This window comes from Lycium ferocissimum, chromosome 3 (assembly GCF_029784015.1).
Source record: "Lycium ferocissimum isolate CSIRO_LF1 chromosome 3, AGI_CSIRO_Lferr_CH_V1, whole genome shotgun sequence".
NCBI lineage: Eukaryota > Viridiplantae > Streptophyta > Magnoliopsida > Solanales > Solanaceae > Lycium > Lycium ferocissimum.
Genome location: NC_081344.1, coordinates 68,951,872 through 68,972,951, shown reverse-complemented (window position 1 = coordinate 68,972,951; position 21,080 = coordinate 68,951,872). Strand labels below are relative to the sequence as shown.

The following is a 21,080-nucleotide window of genomic DNA, read 5'->3' as shown; positions in this document are numbered from 1 at the left end:
GCATATTTTTTGTGCAAAATTGGACCTTGCTTCAAAGACCCTTTACTCTGGTGATTGTTAGTTAGTTTTAACTACCAGCGTTAACAGGAGACCAAAAATACTTAATTTCTAATAAATTTAAAGGAAAATCTACACAAAGGTATATTTTATAGGATAATTTTATACCTAGTCTCAAATTTAAAGAACCATTTATGATCTCAAATTTTATACCATTTTTCTCGAACTTTTCCTTTAAGAGTTATTCTGTGAGATAATGGCTAAAATACAAGTGATTTTATTGGTACAAAACAAAAAAAGGTGACTTTACTGAATCGTTTCTATAACTTGGATGATCATTCAAAGAATTAACTCCATATTTTTCAACCACCAAAGCACATCATGTACATCTCATATCACAACTATTATGTACAAGTTCCTTTCTTTGTAGAAATAGAAACAATTACACACCAAAGAACAAGAAGAAAGAAACCACTCATCAGTAAAGGAGGGAGAGGTCACTCCCACAAGAAAGAATGAAAATACAACAAAGCTTTGAGCAAAATGGGTACTTGCTGCAGTGATCAATAGCAACTCCAACTAGGATCTTTTGACCTGCATTGAGTTATCTTTTGAGAAAACTAAAATGCTGAAATTATGTTCAAGTACCCGAACAAATGGGGCAGGGGATTTCTTTCTTGAGTTTAACTACAGCTACAACAACAAACCCAGTGTGATCCCACAAGTGGGATCTGGGGAGGGTAGGATGTACGCAGACCTTACCTCTGTGAGGTAGAGAGGCCTTGAGTTTAACTGACAGTATATTTAAAAAAAAAAAAACATATTATAGGTAATCGTTCATAATAACCAGGATTCGTAACTTGAAAAATTAAACAAATAACCAATTACAATAGGTTAAAATGCTGTCAGTGTATATAACTTAAATCCTTTCTTCTTTTCCTTTTTTCCTTTCGGGTGTGTGGCGGTTGGGGGGGGAGGGGGGAGGTTTCGGAGAAGCAGAGAACAGGGAACAAAGAAACTTGCCTTGCTCAGGTACTTCTTATGAACCTTTAGAGCCTCATTTAGTGCTCTCTTTACATCCAAATTGCCAGTTATGTCACCCAAGATCTGGAAAAGAAGTTATTCTCAGGACCAAAAGAGATACAATAATGTGGAATATACAGACAAGGAGAGATATTTTAAGAAGACCTGGACAACATCATCTAGGCCTTTTGCCTCTTTCATAAGCCGTTTCTTCTTCGTCTCAAGAACACTCGCAACTAGGAAAATGGCAAGTGCATCATTCTGTTTCATCGCGCCAGTCACCATTCTTCTTTCAAATTTCCCATATTGCTTTAGCTGCTTATAATTTAACTTATCGGGAAGTTGTTCCAGTGTCTTGTCATACAATGAATATATGTTTGGGTTGTACTCCATGGCCCACATCACCTAAATGAAGTATGAACAAAAGTAGCATCAATCAGAAGATTATGATAACTCTGACCTACATTTGCTCATCATCCGTCCTCCTTTTGTAGTTGAAAATATAAATATCCTTGTCCTTCCACTCGACCTTTAAGTGACATGCTTATGGGTGTCAAATGGGCTGAGCTAATAAATAGGCGGGTCAATGGGTGGAGCTGAAATGGTCTAAAAATCGGGACATGACCCAACCCGCCCAACTCTTACTAAATTTTTAATTCTTTATTTGTTTACTTATAATTTGTTTAGGCATAAGGCACTATTACCCCCCTGAACTATACCCGAATTTGTTACGACACACCTTAACTTTCCCTAGGTCCTATTACCCCCCTAAACTTATTTAAAACGGAATAATTACCCCCCTAAACGCTGATGTGGCAAGGAGAGTGTGTTTCACTCTCGAGAAACATAAAAAACGGGAAAACTTATTTTTTTTCTTAAAAATCTTTATTTTTTTAAAATATGAAAATAAATCTAGTTTTCCAAATTTAGTTTTAAAAAATGGGTTTTCCACATTTTAAAAAAATAATTATTTTTTCCAAAATTTTATAAAAATTCAATTTTTCACATTTTGACAAGAAAAACACTTTTTCCGGATTTTATTTGAAAAATAAAAGTGTCCTAAGAAAATGAAATCATGAAAATCAAGATTTTTAAAGACATTTTAAAAAAATAATCAAGTTTTCCATATTTTTAACAAATCCATTTTCCATATTTTAAAAAAATTCATGTCTTCAGTAAAAACAAACGGGTTTTTAAAAAAATCAACTTTTTGATTTTTTTTAAAAAAAATCTTTTTTTAAAAGAAAATTAAGTTTTTTAATCCATATTTTTAGTCTTTTTTTTTTTAAAAAAATAGGTTTTTAAAAATCAAATTTTCAATTTTTTTTTTAAAACGGGTTTTAAAAATCATTTTTTTAAAAGAAAATTTAGTTTTTTTTAATTTTATTTTTTAAAAAAAAATGACACGTAAGCTGAAAAAAAATTAAAACAAATAAATACACATGTAGCAAGGAGAGCGTATGTCACTCTCCCATATGAGAGTGGGCATCAGCGTTTAGGGGGATAATTATTCCATTTTAAATAAGTTTAGGGGGGTAATAAGACCCAGGGAAAGGTAAGGTGTGTCGTAGGAACTTTGGGTATAGTTCAGGGGGGTAATAGTGCCTTATCCCAATTTGTTTAACACCTAATAAAACTTTTTTCCTTATAATATGGCTATATAACATATCAAATAAAGAATGTGTTCTTAAAAATATTTAGGCAGTTTCTCATGGGTCAATTTGAGCTGAATATTAACCCAGTTTTTGAATGGGCTGAATAGAGCAGGTCAAAGTAGGCTGAGTTAACAAAATAAATGGGTCATTAACCCGCCCAGACCTAAGCGGGTTGGGCGGGGTCATGATTTTATGGGCTGATTTTGCCACCCCTAGACGTGATCTTTTGAAACACAAAAAACATAGAAGTAGAACAACCGTTTCTCTCATGAAACTAAAAATTTGCCAAGTAGAACCACCATGTCTCTTAATAGCCAATGTAGCCACCTAGCCGGGCAAACTGTAATTAACTGATGTGAGACACCAAAGACCGGGAAAAACCATTGTGCAATATTTTTTCGATCCACAAAACAATAATGTGAAAAGAAGTTTGGGCTGCTCACCTCCCAGAGATAGAGTGCATCGACAAATGAGAGCTCTCTCCGGAAAAGTACCATCAACATGCGTAAAGCGAACAGATATTCTCCGCCATCTAGCTCCTCTGCCAATTACAATTGAAGAAGTTGGTGAGGGAGAAAAAGAGAGAGTAAACTCTATGTCTGGAATTTCTCCTCTCCACTTTTAGATGGTCAAACATGCAGTTTGTGGCTTTCTTAACAAATGCAGATTTCCAAGATATCTCCATGAAAAAATCTCATGTTATATTACCAACGTCCCAAACAACATATATGAGAGACGTTTTTAACATGGATGTCCATTCTTCGCAATGATTAACTTATGATTTGTTAGTCTTTGCCTGCATCATTTCAAGATAATATTTATCTTATGATAGTCAATAACAAACTTGGACTGCATGCATTAAAAGTTTCACAAGATAAATCATGATTTTATGGAACATATCATCAGAACATATTACAGGCCTTAAATTCACTCATGAATCATGATAGCCCAACATAGTACTTAATGTGTAAGGCCAATCAAGACTACCACAGAATGAGGCCAAAATATCTAACAGAAAACAATAGGTTTATCTAGGACTACAATTTACTGGACTTGTCTGGAAGAGAGATTCCGGTTTAGATCATATGTCCCTCCAAAAATCTATGTTCTAAATACCCGTTTACAGAACCTAGGTTTATCTTTTCCTTTCTTTGGTCGCTGCTTACCAAAGTTTTAACCTATGTTAAAATAATGAACGTTGAAGATTCAAAAAGCTTGGACTCGTAGAAGATAACATCAGGAAGATACAATGAATGTATATTGCATGTCATTTCCAAATCATAAAAGCCTGAAATACAATAAGATGTTTGCAATTTTTTCTATGGAACTTGAAATATTAAGAACTATTCAACCATATGAAATCGCGATACTGCTTTCGAATTGAAACTTTCTTGAGGAAACAATTAAGTAAATTAAGTCAATAGATAGGATAAAAAGCACAAGCTGAAGCATATAACATAACTTAAATTTCTTTAACATACAAGGCTTTCTGCATAAAACTTTTGATTTTATAAACCAGTAGCAACTTATAATAACTTGCTAACTCACAAAAAATCCAGAAACTTTTCTAAAGCCTATGTTAGATGTGGGCTAATCAGTCAGAACTATACGATATGGCATGCAAGGAAAATCAACAACACTGACAAGATCTTGCGTTCTTTACTTCTTTCATGGCAATAACTAATGAAAAATATATGGAGAACAGCAACCCCTTACCGAGGTGTCGATGAAGCTTTGGATCGACAGTTTTAACAATTTGTGCAAGGGTACTCAGTTGAGACTGCACTCCCATAGAATTTGCGCTGGACTTGAAATTTTCTCGCTGTTGAAGCGAATATTGAGTTATTATATATGCAGTAATGGCATAAACATAAGAAATAATTAGCACAAGATTGCACAAGTTTAAATAAGGGTTAACAACACTTTTGATCCCTCAGTTATTGGTAATTCTAATTTTAGTCCTTGTGATATCTGACTAAGCATATTTAACCTTCAATTACTTGAGATGTTGCTTTTGATCCTTTTGCTTATAATACCCACAAACTTTTAGATTTATTAACCGCTCCACCGTTTAATTATCCACGTGTTATGTTAAAATTGTCCTGTTCTTTCATATTTGAGGGTAATATACTTCTAAAAATAGCTCAAATATAACACATCTCCTACATAAAGGGATCAAAAACACACATTTTCTAATTAATTGAAGGTTAAATGTGATGAGAAATCAGAATTTAGCAATAACTAAGGGACCAAAAGTGTTATTCTCCCTTTAAATAAGAAGTTACTAAAGAGCACCTAAATGTAGGCACAAGTTTATCTCCCCTTTCCATGACAACAGATTTGTTGCCTGAGTATTCTGGTAATATAACCATATGAAAGCTAACTACAGTTAGAAGTTGAAACCTGAAACAGATAGACATTAACATAACGCTGGAGCTCGTGGTTTATCATTACAAGAGAAACTCAAAGAAAATTATCCAGTAAAAGTTCAAACAAAGGTATGACTGGAATGTGGATTTTATTTTATTCTTTTCCTTTTGTTTTTTTGTGAACGGGTGTTAAGAAGGTAGTCAACCAATCACCATTATTGATGTGAAGAAACGTGAGCATCCAACCCAAAACCTTAAGGCAAAGTGGACATTCATAGAGCTCTTTGAAAACTCTTATACAACGAATGAGGGACAACTGTATTTCTTAACACCCTCTGGCACGTGTACCCCGATTTTAGAGTTGAATTGTTTTTTTTTTTTTTTGGCCCTTTTTTTTTTTGTAGTTGAGAGGAGGAGGCTCAATAGAAATGGGCTTGGAGTAGAGGGAGACAGATTAGGCTCAACAGGCTAATAGTGGCTTGGAGCCATGTTAATTAACGGCTCGATGGGTTGAGTTGAGATAGAGAGAGAAACCCAAAGCAGCGCCGTGGTCTTAGAGAGAGGCCGGAATGATAGAACATGAAGAGAGAAAGGGGTTGCACAAACGAGTTCACCAAAGTCTGACTCTGAAGTCATTTCAAAGAATTTGAGCATCCAACCCAAAATCTTAGGGAAACAGGTGGAATGGCCCAAGAATTTATAAACCTCTTTGGAGACCCTTACACAACCCATAAGGAACAAGTGCCTCATATAATATCTTAAGTTGCCAGAAATGAGGCAAATTTATTTTAGGTCTGCAACACGTCATCTCACATACGGACCTCACTCTTTTTGTCTCGGCCAAGCATGTGAAAATTAGTTTTTATAATGGGTAGTGCTAAAACTTAAATTTATAAATTGTGTGATTACCTCATATAAAACCTTAAGATGTTAAAGAAGAAACACATTTATTTATTTATTTATTTTAGGTCTGCAACAAGCATGAATGGAAACAAGAGGCATACCAATTTACGCATTACACGTTCAAAGCACCAGAATGCATCTGCTTCATTCTCAAGTAGAATAACCATTGGGGAGCAAATATCAGTCATTCCTGTTCAGACAAAATCAGAGAAAGGTTTATATTTAGCCTTGATTTAAAAAAAAAAATTAGTTTCTAAATACTGCTATAATACCTTGAACATAACCAATATCTTTATCCATCCATGCATAGACAGCTAGCACATCCCAGAGTTTTGCCTGATTAGCTTGATTCTCATAAAATAAAAGAAAACGATCCGTGCGAACAACATCTAAACCTATACAACATCATAAGCCATGACAATTTTAGATATTTTCAGGAAATCAGTCTATACTGATGCATAATCTTCCTTACAAAGGCAAAATGAATGGGATTTCGATGTTTCAAATTCATCCATTATAATGGAACATGGACACATGAAATTAAAGCTCATTAAATTCTCCCCCTGTTATTCGAAACTGCCCGTAACTTATGATAACCTTGTCAACAGCCTTCAATACAATAAACTACATGTACCGTGTTGGAGAAAACCTGTATGTGGATTGAATAACTTAAGTTGGAACTTCGGTGAAATTTTGAAGCTTAGAATCTAGCAGCATTTGCAGATGTAATGAGAAAATACTGGAGCGAGTTTACACTATCTCCAAAAATTGATTTTGTGAAAATAGAAAAGGAACTTTTGATAGACTTGATAACAATATACAAAAGGTGTTCCTTATTTAGGAGTCTTAGGTAATGTATAATATGGTAGGTGATCAATCCCTATACCAATAAGGTGAGTAAATATCTTTAATTAAAAATAAAAAAGAGAAAAGACATCATTTAACCCCTGAACTTGGCATGAAAAGCTTGGAAACTAAACTTAACTTCTATTTATTTACCCCCTTAACAACTTACGATTTAAGATGTAATGAGGGTCAAAGCATAGACACGCGCGAGCTAATTGGTACGTCATTTATTAATTTCAACTTATTTTTACCCGTTCCCACATAAAACCCAAAAATTAACCCGACCCACCCCCAATTAAATCGACCCATCCCAAACAAAATACCTAACCACCGTTCCACCGACTTTTTCCCCTTTCCACTACACAACCAAACCTCCACAAACCGATCATAAAGCAAAAATCCGAAAATATACGTAAATCTTGTCGTTTCGAGTGATATCAAGATTAGTTAGCCACAAAGGTACACGATTTTGTTGTTCTCGTTAGGGTTTGGTAGATTTCGATTTCTCGTTGCAAAAAATTAATCTTTAACTTCGTTTTCTTTTTTTTTTTTTTTTTGTGTGTAAATGGAATCGAATCTTGTAATTTTTCATTTGTTTATAATTTTAGGTTTTGTGAAGAAAACGGACGATGTGTTTGTGACTCGAGGTTTAACCACTGGGGGAGGTAATTTAGAAAACCCTCGTATTAAGTATGTGGAGGTAGTTCAGATTATTTTGAGGATCTTGATAAATTCTCTTAGAGTGTTTACTATGTTAAAGAAATCGGTTATAATGTTTCATCTGTGTATATATCGTATAGTGGATCGTATTGTAGGAGATACGACTCATCTTGTTGAGGAACCTAGCTCTTCCACCTATTATGATAACTACGCGAAGATATAAATGAAAAGGTAAAGAAAGCGAGGGTACAAAGTAGCGAAGGTTTAGGTTCAGGTCGGTCTCGACGAAGTAAATGACGATGATGATCCACTTGTTGAACGAGGAGTCCGACAATCAGTATAGCGTGAAGAAATGAAAGATAGGTGGTGGTTTCTAAAATCTCTATTGACGAATAGTTATCAGTAAGAGTACTTTTCAAGGAAAATCAAGGGGATGAGCCATTTTATGATCGTGATGAACCTGTTAGACTTTGCTTAAACTCAGCATCTAGAATATGAGACCCATTTACGACGTTTTCGACGCAGGCGTGGTTGAAAAGCCTACAAAAAAGTCGGGAGACCAAAAAGAATTGTAAAATAGTGGTTATTTTTTGATAGTAAAGAAATAGTTTGGGAGTCAAGTCTTGCATTTGTTACAAGCTTTTAGGAAAGCACTTACTAGGTATTCAAAAGGATAAATATGTCTAACCAATCCGTCGTCCATGGTTATTGATTCTAGAACAAATGATTTTGTTGTGAAGAATTATAATCCTCACAAGGGCATAATGGCACAACAAAGAACAAGCTGGTAAATTCTTTGTATATTTTAAAAGGTACAAGGATAGAATTATTTCTAACCTAGCATTAGAATTTTTTGAAAGCTTCAAAATTTGGTGTTAAAGAACGAGGTGATATCGTAGATCGTATATGAAAAAGTGCATTAAGCATTGTTTTGCAACAAATCAGAGCATTTTGGATTGATCGTGGACGAGCTTATGACTAATCCTTACACGCAGGAAATGGGTGGTTGAAGAAACTGGCGGAATCAAAAGGTTTCACTCTTTTATATATGTTTCACGCACAAGTATTCAAAGTAGCAATTCGTTGGACGTGGTGTTTTTTAAAAGGCGTTGTATGGCCGCGTGTTATCGCCAGTGACGTGGAACAACAGATGAAGTTGTTGAAGTCGAGAATACTTTTACTGAGATGGTTTGTCAACATTCTAAGAAAAACTGATTTGACAACTCTTTCAGATATGCAAAAGGTAATGTATTCTTTATTGATCTAATTTTTTCATTCTCTTTCACTTGTTGAAAGTGTGCAAGACATGCTTGCCAATTTTTATCAAAGTCGCCGAGTTGAAAGCTCTGCCCCGTAGTGACATTCAAAACCCTTACCGTGGATCGCAGTCGGTTTCTGTATGTATAACACTATGGCAAAGAACAGATTTGAGCAGCATTTGAGCAAATAAATGCATTGAATGGATGCAAATGACCATAAAAGTTTATGGATAAAGCGGATCCATGCCTACTATGTCAAAGAGTAGGATTTTCAAAGATATTGGACGGTTAGACAAATTTAGCCCCATCGGGCATTCTTCTTGGAGCAAGTGCATACTTCTTCTCAACCCGGAAAAAGCTTGATTCAACTAAATTCTCGCAATTATTAGTAATCCCGAAAGAGTCAATCAACACGCCACTCCCAAAATATATTTCACCCCCCGATCGCTAATAGATCATACAAGGCTTGAGTGTAGAACCAATTTGGCGTGTATGCAAAAACAGATGAAGAAAGTTATGCCCCCACCGGCATGAATTATCGTTAATTACGGTTGGAGAGCTTAGTTGATCCCCGCATAACTTTGATAAAAAAGTTACAAGATAAAAGTTTACGGATAAAGGATCCATGCCTACTATGTCAAAAAGAGTAGGATTTGACCAATTTAACAAGTTGCTTATTACATATATCGATGGTTAGACAAATTATCGGGTTCTCGGGAGAACGAAAAGCATACTTCTTCTCAACCTAAAAAAGCTTGATTCGAACTAAATTCTCGCAATTATTAAAGTAATTGGTGTTTCAACATACCACTCGACCAAAATATATTTCACAACGTGATCGTGCTGGGCAGATTACAAATTGTTCAGGCAGAAACTGATAGGGAAAGTTTGCCCATTAAAAGATATGGATAATACCAAAATACCCCCCAACGTTTGACCAAAATCCCAACTACACACCTAACCTTTGGTGTCCTATTACCCCCCGGACAAATTTTTTCAGTATTAAAAGTGCAACCAATATGACAACCCCCAATTATTGCGCGCGTGTCCACAGCCCACGTGACATATATCTTTAATTTCCCCATTTTTTTTATTAATTTCCCTTCCTCCATCCATCTACTCTTCTTCAAAAAAAAAAAAAAAAAATAATCTTTCAATTTTCCATACTCCATTTTTAGTAAGAGAAAACCCATACCCAATTCTCCTTCATCTTCATCATCATCTTCATCAACATCATCATCATCATCATCATCATCATCTTCTTCTTCTTCTTCTTCTTCTTCTTCTTCTTCTTCTTCTTCTTCTTCATTAGGAGTTGAAAAAAAAAAAAAAATCACACCAATTTCCTCAAATCTAATCCAAAAAAACCCAAATGTGAAAGGAAGCTTCCTAACACCAAGTAGAACAAAGTTCATCCATTAATTTGATCAAACAATCAAGAATTTAAAGAAACCCACTTGGTGTTCTTCATAGCTTTCTCCAAAATTCGTAGAATCGAGTTTAATTTTCTCCCAAATCAACTCAAAGAATTATGCTTAAACAACTCCAACCAAGCAACAAGTAGCAACTCCAAACACGCAACTTCCAATCAGATTTTCTTTAACAAGATTAGAGTTTTTTTTTTCCGTATTTTTTTTTTTTCCGCATTTTTTTTTTTTGAATTTGATTTGGGAAAACTGAATAATCACTATCCTAGCTCTAAATTTATAATTGGTATTATTTTGACAAAAAAAAATGGAGACGGGTATTAAAGTGGTGAAGGTTAAGATGAAGTTTAAAAATGGAGGGCTTGGCGCTCAAAAAACCACGACGCTGAACCAGCTGTATTCACGCTCTTGTCCACATCGCAGGTGCGGGCATTTTAATACCGAAAAATTTGCGGTAATAGGACCAATTAGGTTAGCGAATGTGGGATTTGGTCAAACCCAGTATTATCTGTATGCTCCCCAGCATAACAAGATACGGTTAGGTATGAGTATGACGGTTCGCATAAAATTTGTAATTCCTTATTACGGGTATACACGCGTATATATCAAGACCCGCGCGAAGGGCTCATAAGGGCATAATTTAAAGACCACAACAGAGGGGCAAAATTTAAAGATCAGTTATGGCACTCCGCGCAAAAATTGAATCCGAGACATCATTAAGTACTTGATCACACTAACACTATAACTCAATCAACTATAAATAGCCTCTTTCCATTTCACTTTCACTCAACTCAAATAACTCTTAACACATATGTGACATTAAAGAGTTGTAGCCTTCATCTAAGATGGATGAAATGGAAAATGGCCGCATGGACAAAGAATTGACGAAATAGTGGTCGAAAAGACGATTTCGTAAGTCTTGTCGTATTATATATTTTCAATTGTTCTTTTACCTTTTTGGTAATAACATTTTTTTTTTTTTTTTTATGCATCCTTCCAACCGACATACCGGAATTTCTTCCAAACACCGACAAGCGACGCTCGTTGTTCATTACATAACGAACGAGTATAATATGAAATACAAGGTTGGCGTATACACGCGCCTCGCTCAACGGGAAAGCCTTCAATGCCGGATTGGGATAGAGATGTGTTGTGTTTTAAGGCATGTTTAGATGAGAACCGCATAGTGACGAGGATGGAGATAGTAATGATAGATTAGGTTTCCAGATTCTCTATTTAAAGTAATTTATAAAATTTCTCGACTTATGCTATCATTTTCAAGGTAATATTTTCCATAACAACAAAATTTTCAACAAGAGCGTAAAGTTCTTCCATGACATTTACATTACAACAAGACCATAAAGTTCTTACATTACCTACTACGCGATTACAACATACAACAACATAAACAATTGATTAACGAATACTAAAAAGCCAATAAATATTCCCTACGAAATCAAAAGCAACATCCTTGTATTTGCAAGTTTCTCCTCCAAGTTTAGAACTTTTTTCAAGTTAATTGTTGTTTACTCTTCAAGCCAATTAATTCCTCCTTCATTTTGTTAACTTCATTTAGATGTCTAGCCTCAATGGCAATTAATTCTTTCGCAATTTGTCCCTTTCGATCTTGACCGCAAACGTCAAACTTGAACATTATTCCACCGCATCTCAGAAACAATTCATCTTCCCATTCCCAAAATCCACAAGACCATTCTTAGGCTCTGGACAATTTCCGTCCGGGATTAAGACGATGAAGTGAGGTGTTTTGGCAATGGTGCCACAATTACATTTTAGTGAGACAAAATGACTACCGAGACATTTATGAACCCACAAAATTTTCGAATTAGAACACAAGAAGCGATTATGGATGAATTTGGAGGAGAAATTTGATAGAGAAATTTCGTGGAGGAAGAATACGTATATGAAGGAGTTAAGTGAAAGAGAATTTCATGAATGGGGAAAAAAAAAACTAACTTTTATTGAAGGTGATGAAGGATGAAGTTGAACTTAGGGTTCTAAAGGGTGGTGGGTCGGGTGGGATTAAAAGGGGGAACGAATTATAATCGCGTTTTGTATTAAAAAAAAAAAAAAACGTTAACAAAAATTAATTAACGCGCGGTGTGTTAAACAACTAGAGGGGAAGATAATTAAATCAGTTTTCATGCCAAGTTCAGGGGTTAAATGATGTCTTTTCTCTAATTAAAAAATCCTATTGTATCAGATAGAATATTCTATATGATCTTCCTTTCCGGGCTTGTTTCAACGTAATTTTCACTCTTTCGCCGCTTATTATCTGTGACTTGTTCCCGCTTAAACTCAGCATCTAGAATACACCAACTAGAGTGAAGAAAAAGATACCAATGTCTCATCACTTGTTGAACATATCACAGCTCTCTGACCAAAACTCTTTATATAGTCTTTCTCTGTATTTTATAGCAGCTTGTCAAATGACCAGCTTCAAAGAAATGTCAAAAGGTTGAGACACGCATCCTTAAATGAAGGGTGCGGTATAGGGAGCAAACGTCTTTAGAATAACAAATTTTGGTTATATTCTGCACAACTAAGTACCCAAGGGTGTGGCCTAGTGGTCAGTGAAGTGGGTTGAGAACCGTGAGGTCTCAGGCAAAAACACTAGTGATTTCTTCCCATCTATCCAAGCCTTGGTAGATAGAGTTATCTGGTACCTGTGCTGGTGGGAGGTAGCAGGTGCCCGTGGAATTAGTGGAGGTGCGCGCAAGCTAGCCCAAACACTACGGTTATCAATATATGTATATATAGACTACCTCAAAGTTATAGCTATGTTAACTAATTAAGTTTAGTTGAAAAAGTATAATTCACGAAAAGCAAAGTTGGGAAAAAATAGATTATTACTGGGCATTAATTGTTCAAACTGGAAAGTATTTGAGAACACGAGCAAATAATTGTGACAGACGGACTGGAAAGAGAATGTACAGTTGACATTCAAGTTTTTCCAACAACCACCCACCCTTCTTCTAAGAAACAGATACAGATATAGAATTAGAGATAAACACAGGGAGCTCCACAGCAAATATGAATGTATAAAGTTGCAAATTAAAACTAAAGAATAAGTAGTGGCATGAGCACTGACCAATTTGGGACAAGTTAAGCTTCCACTGAACCACTTTCTTGTCATAAACACCATTATCGACTGGCACGGCATCGTTAGTATCCTGTACATTACTGGTAGTGTTTGCAAGCTCTATAGGTTGGCCATCATCAGTGACTATAGCATTTGTGGTAAATTTCCCACTGCCAACGAGAGGTACTATGTTTTGGCATTCAGATTTCCATGTAGCATATTGTTCTCTGAGTATGCAAATTCAAATTTTTAGGCGACTCATAAATAAGTTGTATGAAATTCATTAAGGAAAAAGAATATTATAAGGATGAAAGAAGGCACGGGTGTGTTTTCAGCTGATAGTCACAGTATACTTTTATAATTTGGTTCTCCAGGCAATTACATTTTTTCATGTTATCACTATTACTGTTGTCTTTGCTGTCTTTATTTGCAAAATTTCAAACTTTGACTGACCATTCTTCTTTTTGGTCCTCCAATACATTCCGACACACATGAGAGATCAAAGTCCCCAACTGGTGAGCTCAATCTCTGGCAGTCCCCTTACCAATAATTTAATCTGTTCTATCCCGGTAGTTACACAATTAGCTCTTCCTTTTTCCTTGGAGTCAAGTGAGAAAAAAAAAACATGTGTTTAACTATCTTGCACAACTAGTTCTCAATTGAATGCCGAGACTCAAGAATCAAGATATTGGAGAATTTAATGTTCAAGGATTCGACAATAGGTCTCTGCATTCTTTTTTCAGTATAGTTGGAAGCTTGTAACTATAAAATGTCAACTATTGCAAAACAACAATTTCCAGCTTTTGTAATTAAGACTAAAGGTGCAAGTATTTGAACCTCAAATGCGTCAAATTCATTGGCAACCTTTTGCCAAGGGGTCCTTCTGATAAGAACAACTAAACCGAGCTTAACCTAACAGAACTGTCCCAAGCTTGGCTTGGCCCTTATGGAGAGCTCGATTAAACCAGACTCGCCCGGCTGAATCCAAGTTGGTTCACCTTGGTGCTCAGTCCTAACTAGATTATAATTCAGAAAGTTGATCTTTGAATACACTCTATGAACATGAAAAGTTTTGTGCAAGTTACACTGAGGACCCTTTGACAGCTGCATGGGTTTATGCATTACATATTCAATGCAGAATGAGTCCCTATAGTTATGATTTCTGATTTTACCTCTACTATTTATAGTCTATACTCCTTCTGTCCAAATCTATGTGACACTCTTTCCTTGTTAGTCAGTCCCAAAAAGAACGATACATTTCTATATTTAGTAACAAGTTAACTTTTAAAGTGTCCATTTTACCATTAATGAAATGATTTATAGCCACACAAATATCTATGGCTTGGTTTAGAACACAAGTCTCAAAAGTAATTATTTCTCTTGAACTTCGTGCTCGGTCAAACACCATCACATAAATTGGGACGGAGGGAGTATTAAATAAGTGTAACTCTTTGGCCAATGGCCATAGCTGAAATGAGTTAGATTACCTCCGCCGTTGTCTAAGCTCATTTCTTTCCTCAAAAGTGCTATTAGGATCAAAACAACCCAGCAAGAACTCCCAGACAGCCCCTTTAATTGATGGATGAACCCCCTAGCATTCACAGAATAATCAATAAGCATCAGAAATCTTAAGACTTTAAGTTTTACATCTAAACAGCAATAAGCAGATTGAGTATTGGTGATAGACAATGACTCTTTATAATGAACTCAATGAAAGTGCTAATGGTGGATCAAATAATCTGCCTAATATATAGTTTATAGAAGCCTAATCAATGCTATGCGAAATGTTATTCCAGATCATGAATAATTTTACCAGCTAAACTTTTGTATCATTTAGACTTTTCTAAACTGTCCAAACCCAAACCAGCAAGGGATTAGCGTCGATAAAACAGTTGGTGCTCCGGAATAAGAGAACTGATTGTTTCCCCTTTATTATTAGTAGCAGAGCAGTTAAAACTTATATCATCAAGAAATTCTACTATTAACACAAAAAGAGGATCTTAAATGCTTTTTATTAAGACTCCCAACGGAAATAACATATCTGGAAAATCACAAGTGAATGATCCTTATATTTTGTTATGGGTAATGAAATAATCATTCTATAAGTGGAGATGACTGAGCGGGAGTAATTGATGAAATTGGTTTCCCATGAAGTTTTTCACCTTCAGCAGTTCAGCACTTGCACAAATTGAGGGTCTATTATGCTCCAATCGTCCAGCAATTGAAGATTACAAGACGAATGTACAGTATATAATGGAAGTGAGCAACTCCAAGTCAAGTTAAAACCTCACTTGGTGGCAAAAACACTAAACAAATAGTATATAAACCGAGGTTGGCAGAAAGTAGCATGAACGTCGGCGGTGTTCAAACAGGACAAAGTCATGAAAGGGCTAGTCGGGAGAAACAGATCAAGAATAGAATGCATATCATCTTAGGAAACTGCTATTTAAGCTAAAGTGGGAGTTACCAAGAAGGAATTGACAATATGAGCTAGAATGAAATTTAGGAAAACAAAAAGGCTACCTACTATCAGAATGAAGTACCAAAGTGGGGAGACAAGGAACAGCATATGTCAAGCCTGTGAAGCTTCAATTCATCACACTACCAGCACTCCCGTAGCTTGGATCAGACCCCCTCCCCTAGAGAGTGAAGCTGAACAGTGATGGTAGTTGCTCAAATGAGCAATGTGGAGGCGGAGGCATCATTAGAGACCAAGAAGGAAATTTCATTTTTTCCTATTCTATTTCTCTTGGTATTGGAACTAGCAATACTGCTAAAGCAGAAGCATTACTTTTTGGATTGAAATGGTGATCTAGCAAAGGTTTTCACATGGTCATTGGTGAAATAGACTCTCTTCTACTGGGCAAGTGTGTCAAAAGAGAGTGGAAACCACCATGGAGAATCACCAATCAGATCCATGAGATTCAAAAGACGGCTGAAGATCATAGCTTCAACATCAATCATTGCTTCAGAGAAGCCAACAGACCAGCAGACAGTCTAGCAAATTTAAGTCACAGTATTGATGGAATCAAGATCTTCAACCTCTTCTCTGACCTCCCTACCTCTGACCTCCCTAAAAACATTAGAGGACTAGGAAATATGGACTAATGGAGCTTGCCTTCTTTTAGAACAAAGCCCACTAAGCCTGTTAATATCATATATGATCCCCCTTGAGCTTTTCTTTTGTAGTATGCCTCAGTTAAGGCATAAATTGCAGTCTCAACTCAATGATCATGTACAAAGTTTCAGGTCCCAAACTCAAATTGTAACTTTTTGCACATCAATGATCAATGGAGACTTTTAATTTTTTTTTATTTTTTTTTATGTACCAAAGTGGAGTAGTCGTAAAAGCAAGGCGGTCCATTAGGTGTTGGATATCCCAAATTAAGAGATCACGAGATAAAATGAAGAATGGAAAACTGAAATTGAATTCTTTACCACACAAACATATGTTAACCATAGTGTTGTAGGTGAAAGGACCACCATCAACTTGTATAATCTTTTAAGTTTTAAAGCAATCCATTTGAAAAGATCATGTATGCGTTCATAAACAAATGAATGCGGCATAGTAAATTTATTTAGAATACGCATTGTACAAGAGAGAAAAAAAAAAGTACCCCTCGTTGGATTCGTTTAAGAACACCAGCTATATCCAAATAACCTTCTTGAGAGAATGCAGCATTCCATCTTCTTTCACTGAGAGTTTTTCCTGCCTATCAAACACTTTCCCGAAAAAAGAAAGTGCACAAAAGTAACATAGTGAATAAATCTGTCTTGATCATTTTATAAATAATTATAAATCATTGCTTAAAAAGGTTTTGAAAAGAAAGCACAAAAATCTACAACGACATATTCTAGTGTTTTAGCTCATTTATATGATCAAGGTGTGGATATATTCACCAAATTAATAGACTATAATTAGATTTCTCTCAACCAAAGGGTAGCAAACTAAAATCAACAATCAAAGAAAATACTGAAGTAGTTGAATTTAAAGAATATTTACCTAAAATAACAAAGAGCAGAATCCATTAACTAGTACTCGCTCAGGATCGAAAAGAGTATCCACTTAGCCTTTTTTTCTTGGGTCAAAAAGAGTGTCAACTTATCAAATCAAAAAACAATTAACCTTCTTTTTCCAGATTTGCCCCTATTAAGTGTTATGTGATCAAATCCCAATACCTATTTAATTAGAGGCAATTTAGTCAAATTACCTATTTTTGCCTAGGAGTTACAATTTTCTTAAGGGGTGCGCAAATTACTAAGTGGACACTCTTTTTGATCGGGGGGAGTAACATATTAAATTGTTGTCTAGTCAACTGAACAATGTGCAATCCCAAACTAATAGCCTCTTTGGCAAGCTTCCAAAATCTTCTTATTTAAAAGTGTTTTTTGTCATAAGTGCTTTTGAAATGTACTTTTAGAGAGTAGCAGTTTGTGTTTGGCTAATAAACTTGAAAAGCACTTTTGCCAATATTTTACAGTAACTTGTGCTTGGCCAAGGTTCCAAAAGTGCTTCTGGGAAAACTATTTTCTTTCTTTTAGCTTTAGAAAAACAACTTCTGCTACTACTCAAAAGCATTTATTTTGCCCTAAAAGTTTGGCCAAATGCCTCATAACTTAGGTTGACATTATGAACTCTTTGTAACTTTGAATTACAAAAATCAACATGGTTTGATTATATTAACGCTGACCGTCAACCTACCGCAAACCAGAGAGGGATGCACCCTTGTTTACAGGACCCAGCTATTTTGACATAGAACATAAGTATATGCAATAAATTAGTACTAACTTTCAACAAACATTAATTATTTAACCCATAACTTCAAAAGTGTAATGACTTGAATGGTAAAAACTTAAAAGGTTTTAACTCATCAAATCTAAATTCTGGATCCGCTTATCCAACCGCAACCTCCTAATTTCAACCAAAGCGGTGTATATAAGTAAAATTTAGAAGAAATTAAATAAAATGATGAAAATGAATGAAGTTTCAACTCACCCTAGGTCTGAAGCGAGTATCGGGAACATCAGCTTGGCATTCTGGTCTAACAGGAAAAAAAGAATCTAGCTCCTCCAATGAAGAATCCCCTGCTATTCAAACATAATAAAACCCAAACACCCATTACAATTACAGCAAAAATCAAACAAAACCTAAAATAAGGAGGAAAAAAAAAAAGTAAAATTCGTACTCCCTCTGTTTCAATCGGTTTGTCTTACTTTCCTTTTTCGACTGTTTCAAAAAGAATGTAACTTTCTATATTAAGTAACTCCTTTATATCCAACATCCTACATGACATATTTAAGACCACAAGATTCAAACAACATTTAGTATATTACAACATCTTTAGTTTAAAACCACAAGATTCAAAAGTCGAGGGAGTAAGTACTTTGCGGGCAAGGACAATGAAAACCTCAAATACCCATTACAGTTTGAATAAAAATACTCATTATAATTAAAGCAAAAAATCAAAGAAAACCCAAAACCAGTGGCGGAGCCACATGCATCCAAGGGCTGTAGTCGAAAAAGTACACTGTATAAATACATAAAAAGTAACTTTTTTATGTATATATACTATGTGTTGAACCCCCTTAATTTCGTCGTATATTTACTTTTTTATATTTTGACACCCTTAGTAAAAATCCTAGTTTCACCACTGCCTAAAACCCAGAGGAAAAAAAAAAAAAAAAAAAACATAACAATTAGTACCATTCTTCCAGGCATGAAAACCCCAAATATAATTTTTTAAAAAAATCAATAAAGCTCGTACCTTTTACCATTTTTGCAGGTAGCCATTATAGAGTTACCCATTACAATTACAGCAAAAATCAAAGAAAACCCAATATCCAAGAACAAAAAAAAAGGTAAAAAAAAAAATTAAAAAAAAATAATCAAAGAAAATTTGAATTTGAATTGACAATATCCAAGAACCAAAAAACCCAAAAAAAAAAAAAAAAAAAAAAAACTTATAAATCATTACCATTCTTGCAGGCAGCTATTACAGAATTACCCATGTCTTCAAATTATCAAATTTGCATAGATTCCAACTACATATGCATTAAGAATTTGATAGAACCAATTCAGTACCTTATAGCAAAAGATAACTTTTTGTAATTGATTTTACAAAGTAAAATGTTGGAAAAAAAGGTAAAGTAATGAATAAGAAATGATTATTAAGAATGATAAATGGGCACCAGCTAGGAGAATATTGCTCTTTTTATAGATGTATCATAGTTGGCCATATGGAAAGGTCCCATTTTTCCAACTGTATTACCTGAACAGCTAACCTTGTTCTTCTAATTTTATTATTTTTCTTCTTTTCTTTATAAATATAAAAACTAGATTATAAGTATTTTTTTTTCCGCGTTTGGTAAATATATAAAGTGTTTATAAGTCAAGTGGTTATAAGTTAAATTCAGCGAAACGTCATAAAGTGGTCCTCCAGCTTATGACTCATCAACTTATAGGTACTCTTAGGCCTTATTTGTGGTTATTAAAATTAAGATGTCAGAATTTGAATTTGAATTAATATGTGAATATTAAGATTTAGATGTCTGATTTTGAATACAAATATGAATAGTAAAATGTTGTATTAAGATTTGAATATTAAATATTTGTGAGTTGTTTGTTTTTTCAACATCTAACTGTGTAAAACTTGTGTTTATTTGAAAATTAATGAATATAAAATTTGTTAATATAAGGAATTAATCTAATATTATATTAATAAAAAAATTCAAAAAATAAATTATATGATGCTTGGTAATGGTGATGATTGTGGATGCGGAGGATGATTGTGGATGTAGTGGATTGAGGTTGATGGTAATGGTTGGTGGTGACAGTAGATAGTTGGATGAATCAATAATGGTGAATGATTGGTGGATATATGGTGGTAAATAGTTGGATGAATAAATGGTAATGGTGATTGTAGTGATTGATTGGAGCGATATATGGGGTGGTGATTGTTGATCATAATCGAATGATGATAATAGTTTATATGGCAATCATTATAAATAGTAGCTAGTGATTATATGTCTGAAACTTTAGTCATGCATATTTGTAATTAAGCCGGTGCTTGTGATGGGTAGGAGATAAGTATGATGGAAGCGTATGATAGAACCGGCGGGATGCACTATATGATAGTTGATAATATCGAACTTTAGCAAAACTTGGACGACAATAGTTGATAATGATGAAGTATGGCAATAGCGATGATGGATGAAATTGTGATAAATTGCCTCAAGTCATTTTTATAAACTTTAAAAATATTTGAATTTAGCTGCCTTGCGATGCGAAAATTTTTATTTTTGATATCGGGATGTCTCTGTGAAGGACAAAAAATTCAAATGTTAGGCATAAGGTTTGACACTTTAGTCATGCATGTTTGTAATTAAAATCGGCCATCTTTTTATGAAGACAAAAACAATATGGGCCTAAGCCCATATCAGACTATACTAGCCCATTACCCGAAGCAACAAAAACCCTAGCACTATATCCCTTTATTGTAAACCCTAAACATTCTCTCTTTCGTTTCACTCTTTTTCGCAGCTTCAGATCACTAAAAATGGTAATTTTTCTCTTTTATAATTTCTTTAATTCACAGTTATTCTGTTAATTTTGTTTATTCAAATTTGAAAAAAAATAATGTATTGACATTTGAAACAAAATGTATTTTTTTTAATGAATTTTCACTTTTTTAATTTGTCTAATTCACTTCTTCAAAGTAATGTATGTTTGTTACTACTCTGATTTTGTTTATAGAAATTTGAAAAAAAAAATTGTATTTTAATTTACGAATTTTCTCTTTTTCTAATTTCTCTAATTTATTTCTTCACAGTAACTATGTATG

The 21,080-nt window shown here is 34.6% G+C and overlaps 1 protein-coding gene across 2 annotated transcripts; it reads right to left on the bottom strand.

Moving 5' to 3' along the window:
• Nucleotides 1–335: 335 nt before the first annotated feature.
• On the bottom strand, nt 336–19,489 carry LOC132050554 (rab GTPase-activating protein 22-like). Of its 2 annotated transcripts, none has more exons than XM_059441847.1 (12): nt 19,215–19,489; nt 18,236–18,324; nt 16,857–16,952; nt 14,727–14,830; nt 13,249–13,466; nt 6,220–6,342; nt 6,049–6,137; nt 4,392–4,497; nt 3,119–3,216; nt 1,186–1,425; nt 1,021–1,104; nt 336–591 (listed from the first exon to the last, which is right to left on the bottom strand). In XM_059441847.1, exons 1-12 carry the CDS (start codon nt 19,246–19,248, stop codon nt 577–579), a joined length of 1,296 nt encoding a protein of 431 aa, XP_059297830.1. In that variant the 5' UTR covers nt 19,249–19,489; the 3' UTR covers nt 336–576. The 2 variants fall into 2 exon arrangements, with proteins under 2 accessions (XP_059297830.1, XP_059297829.1); XM_059441846.1 differs by having other exon boundaries at nt 18,236–18,327; nt 19,215–19,488.
• Between the last annotated feature and the right edge of the window lie 1,591 nt (nt 19,490–21,080).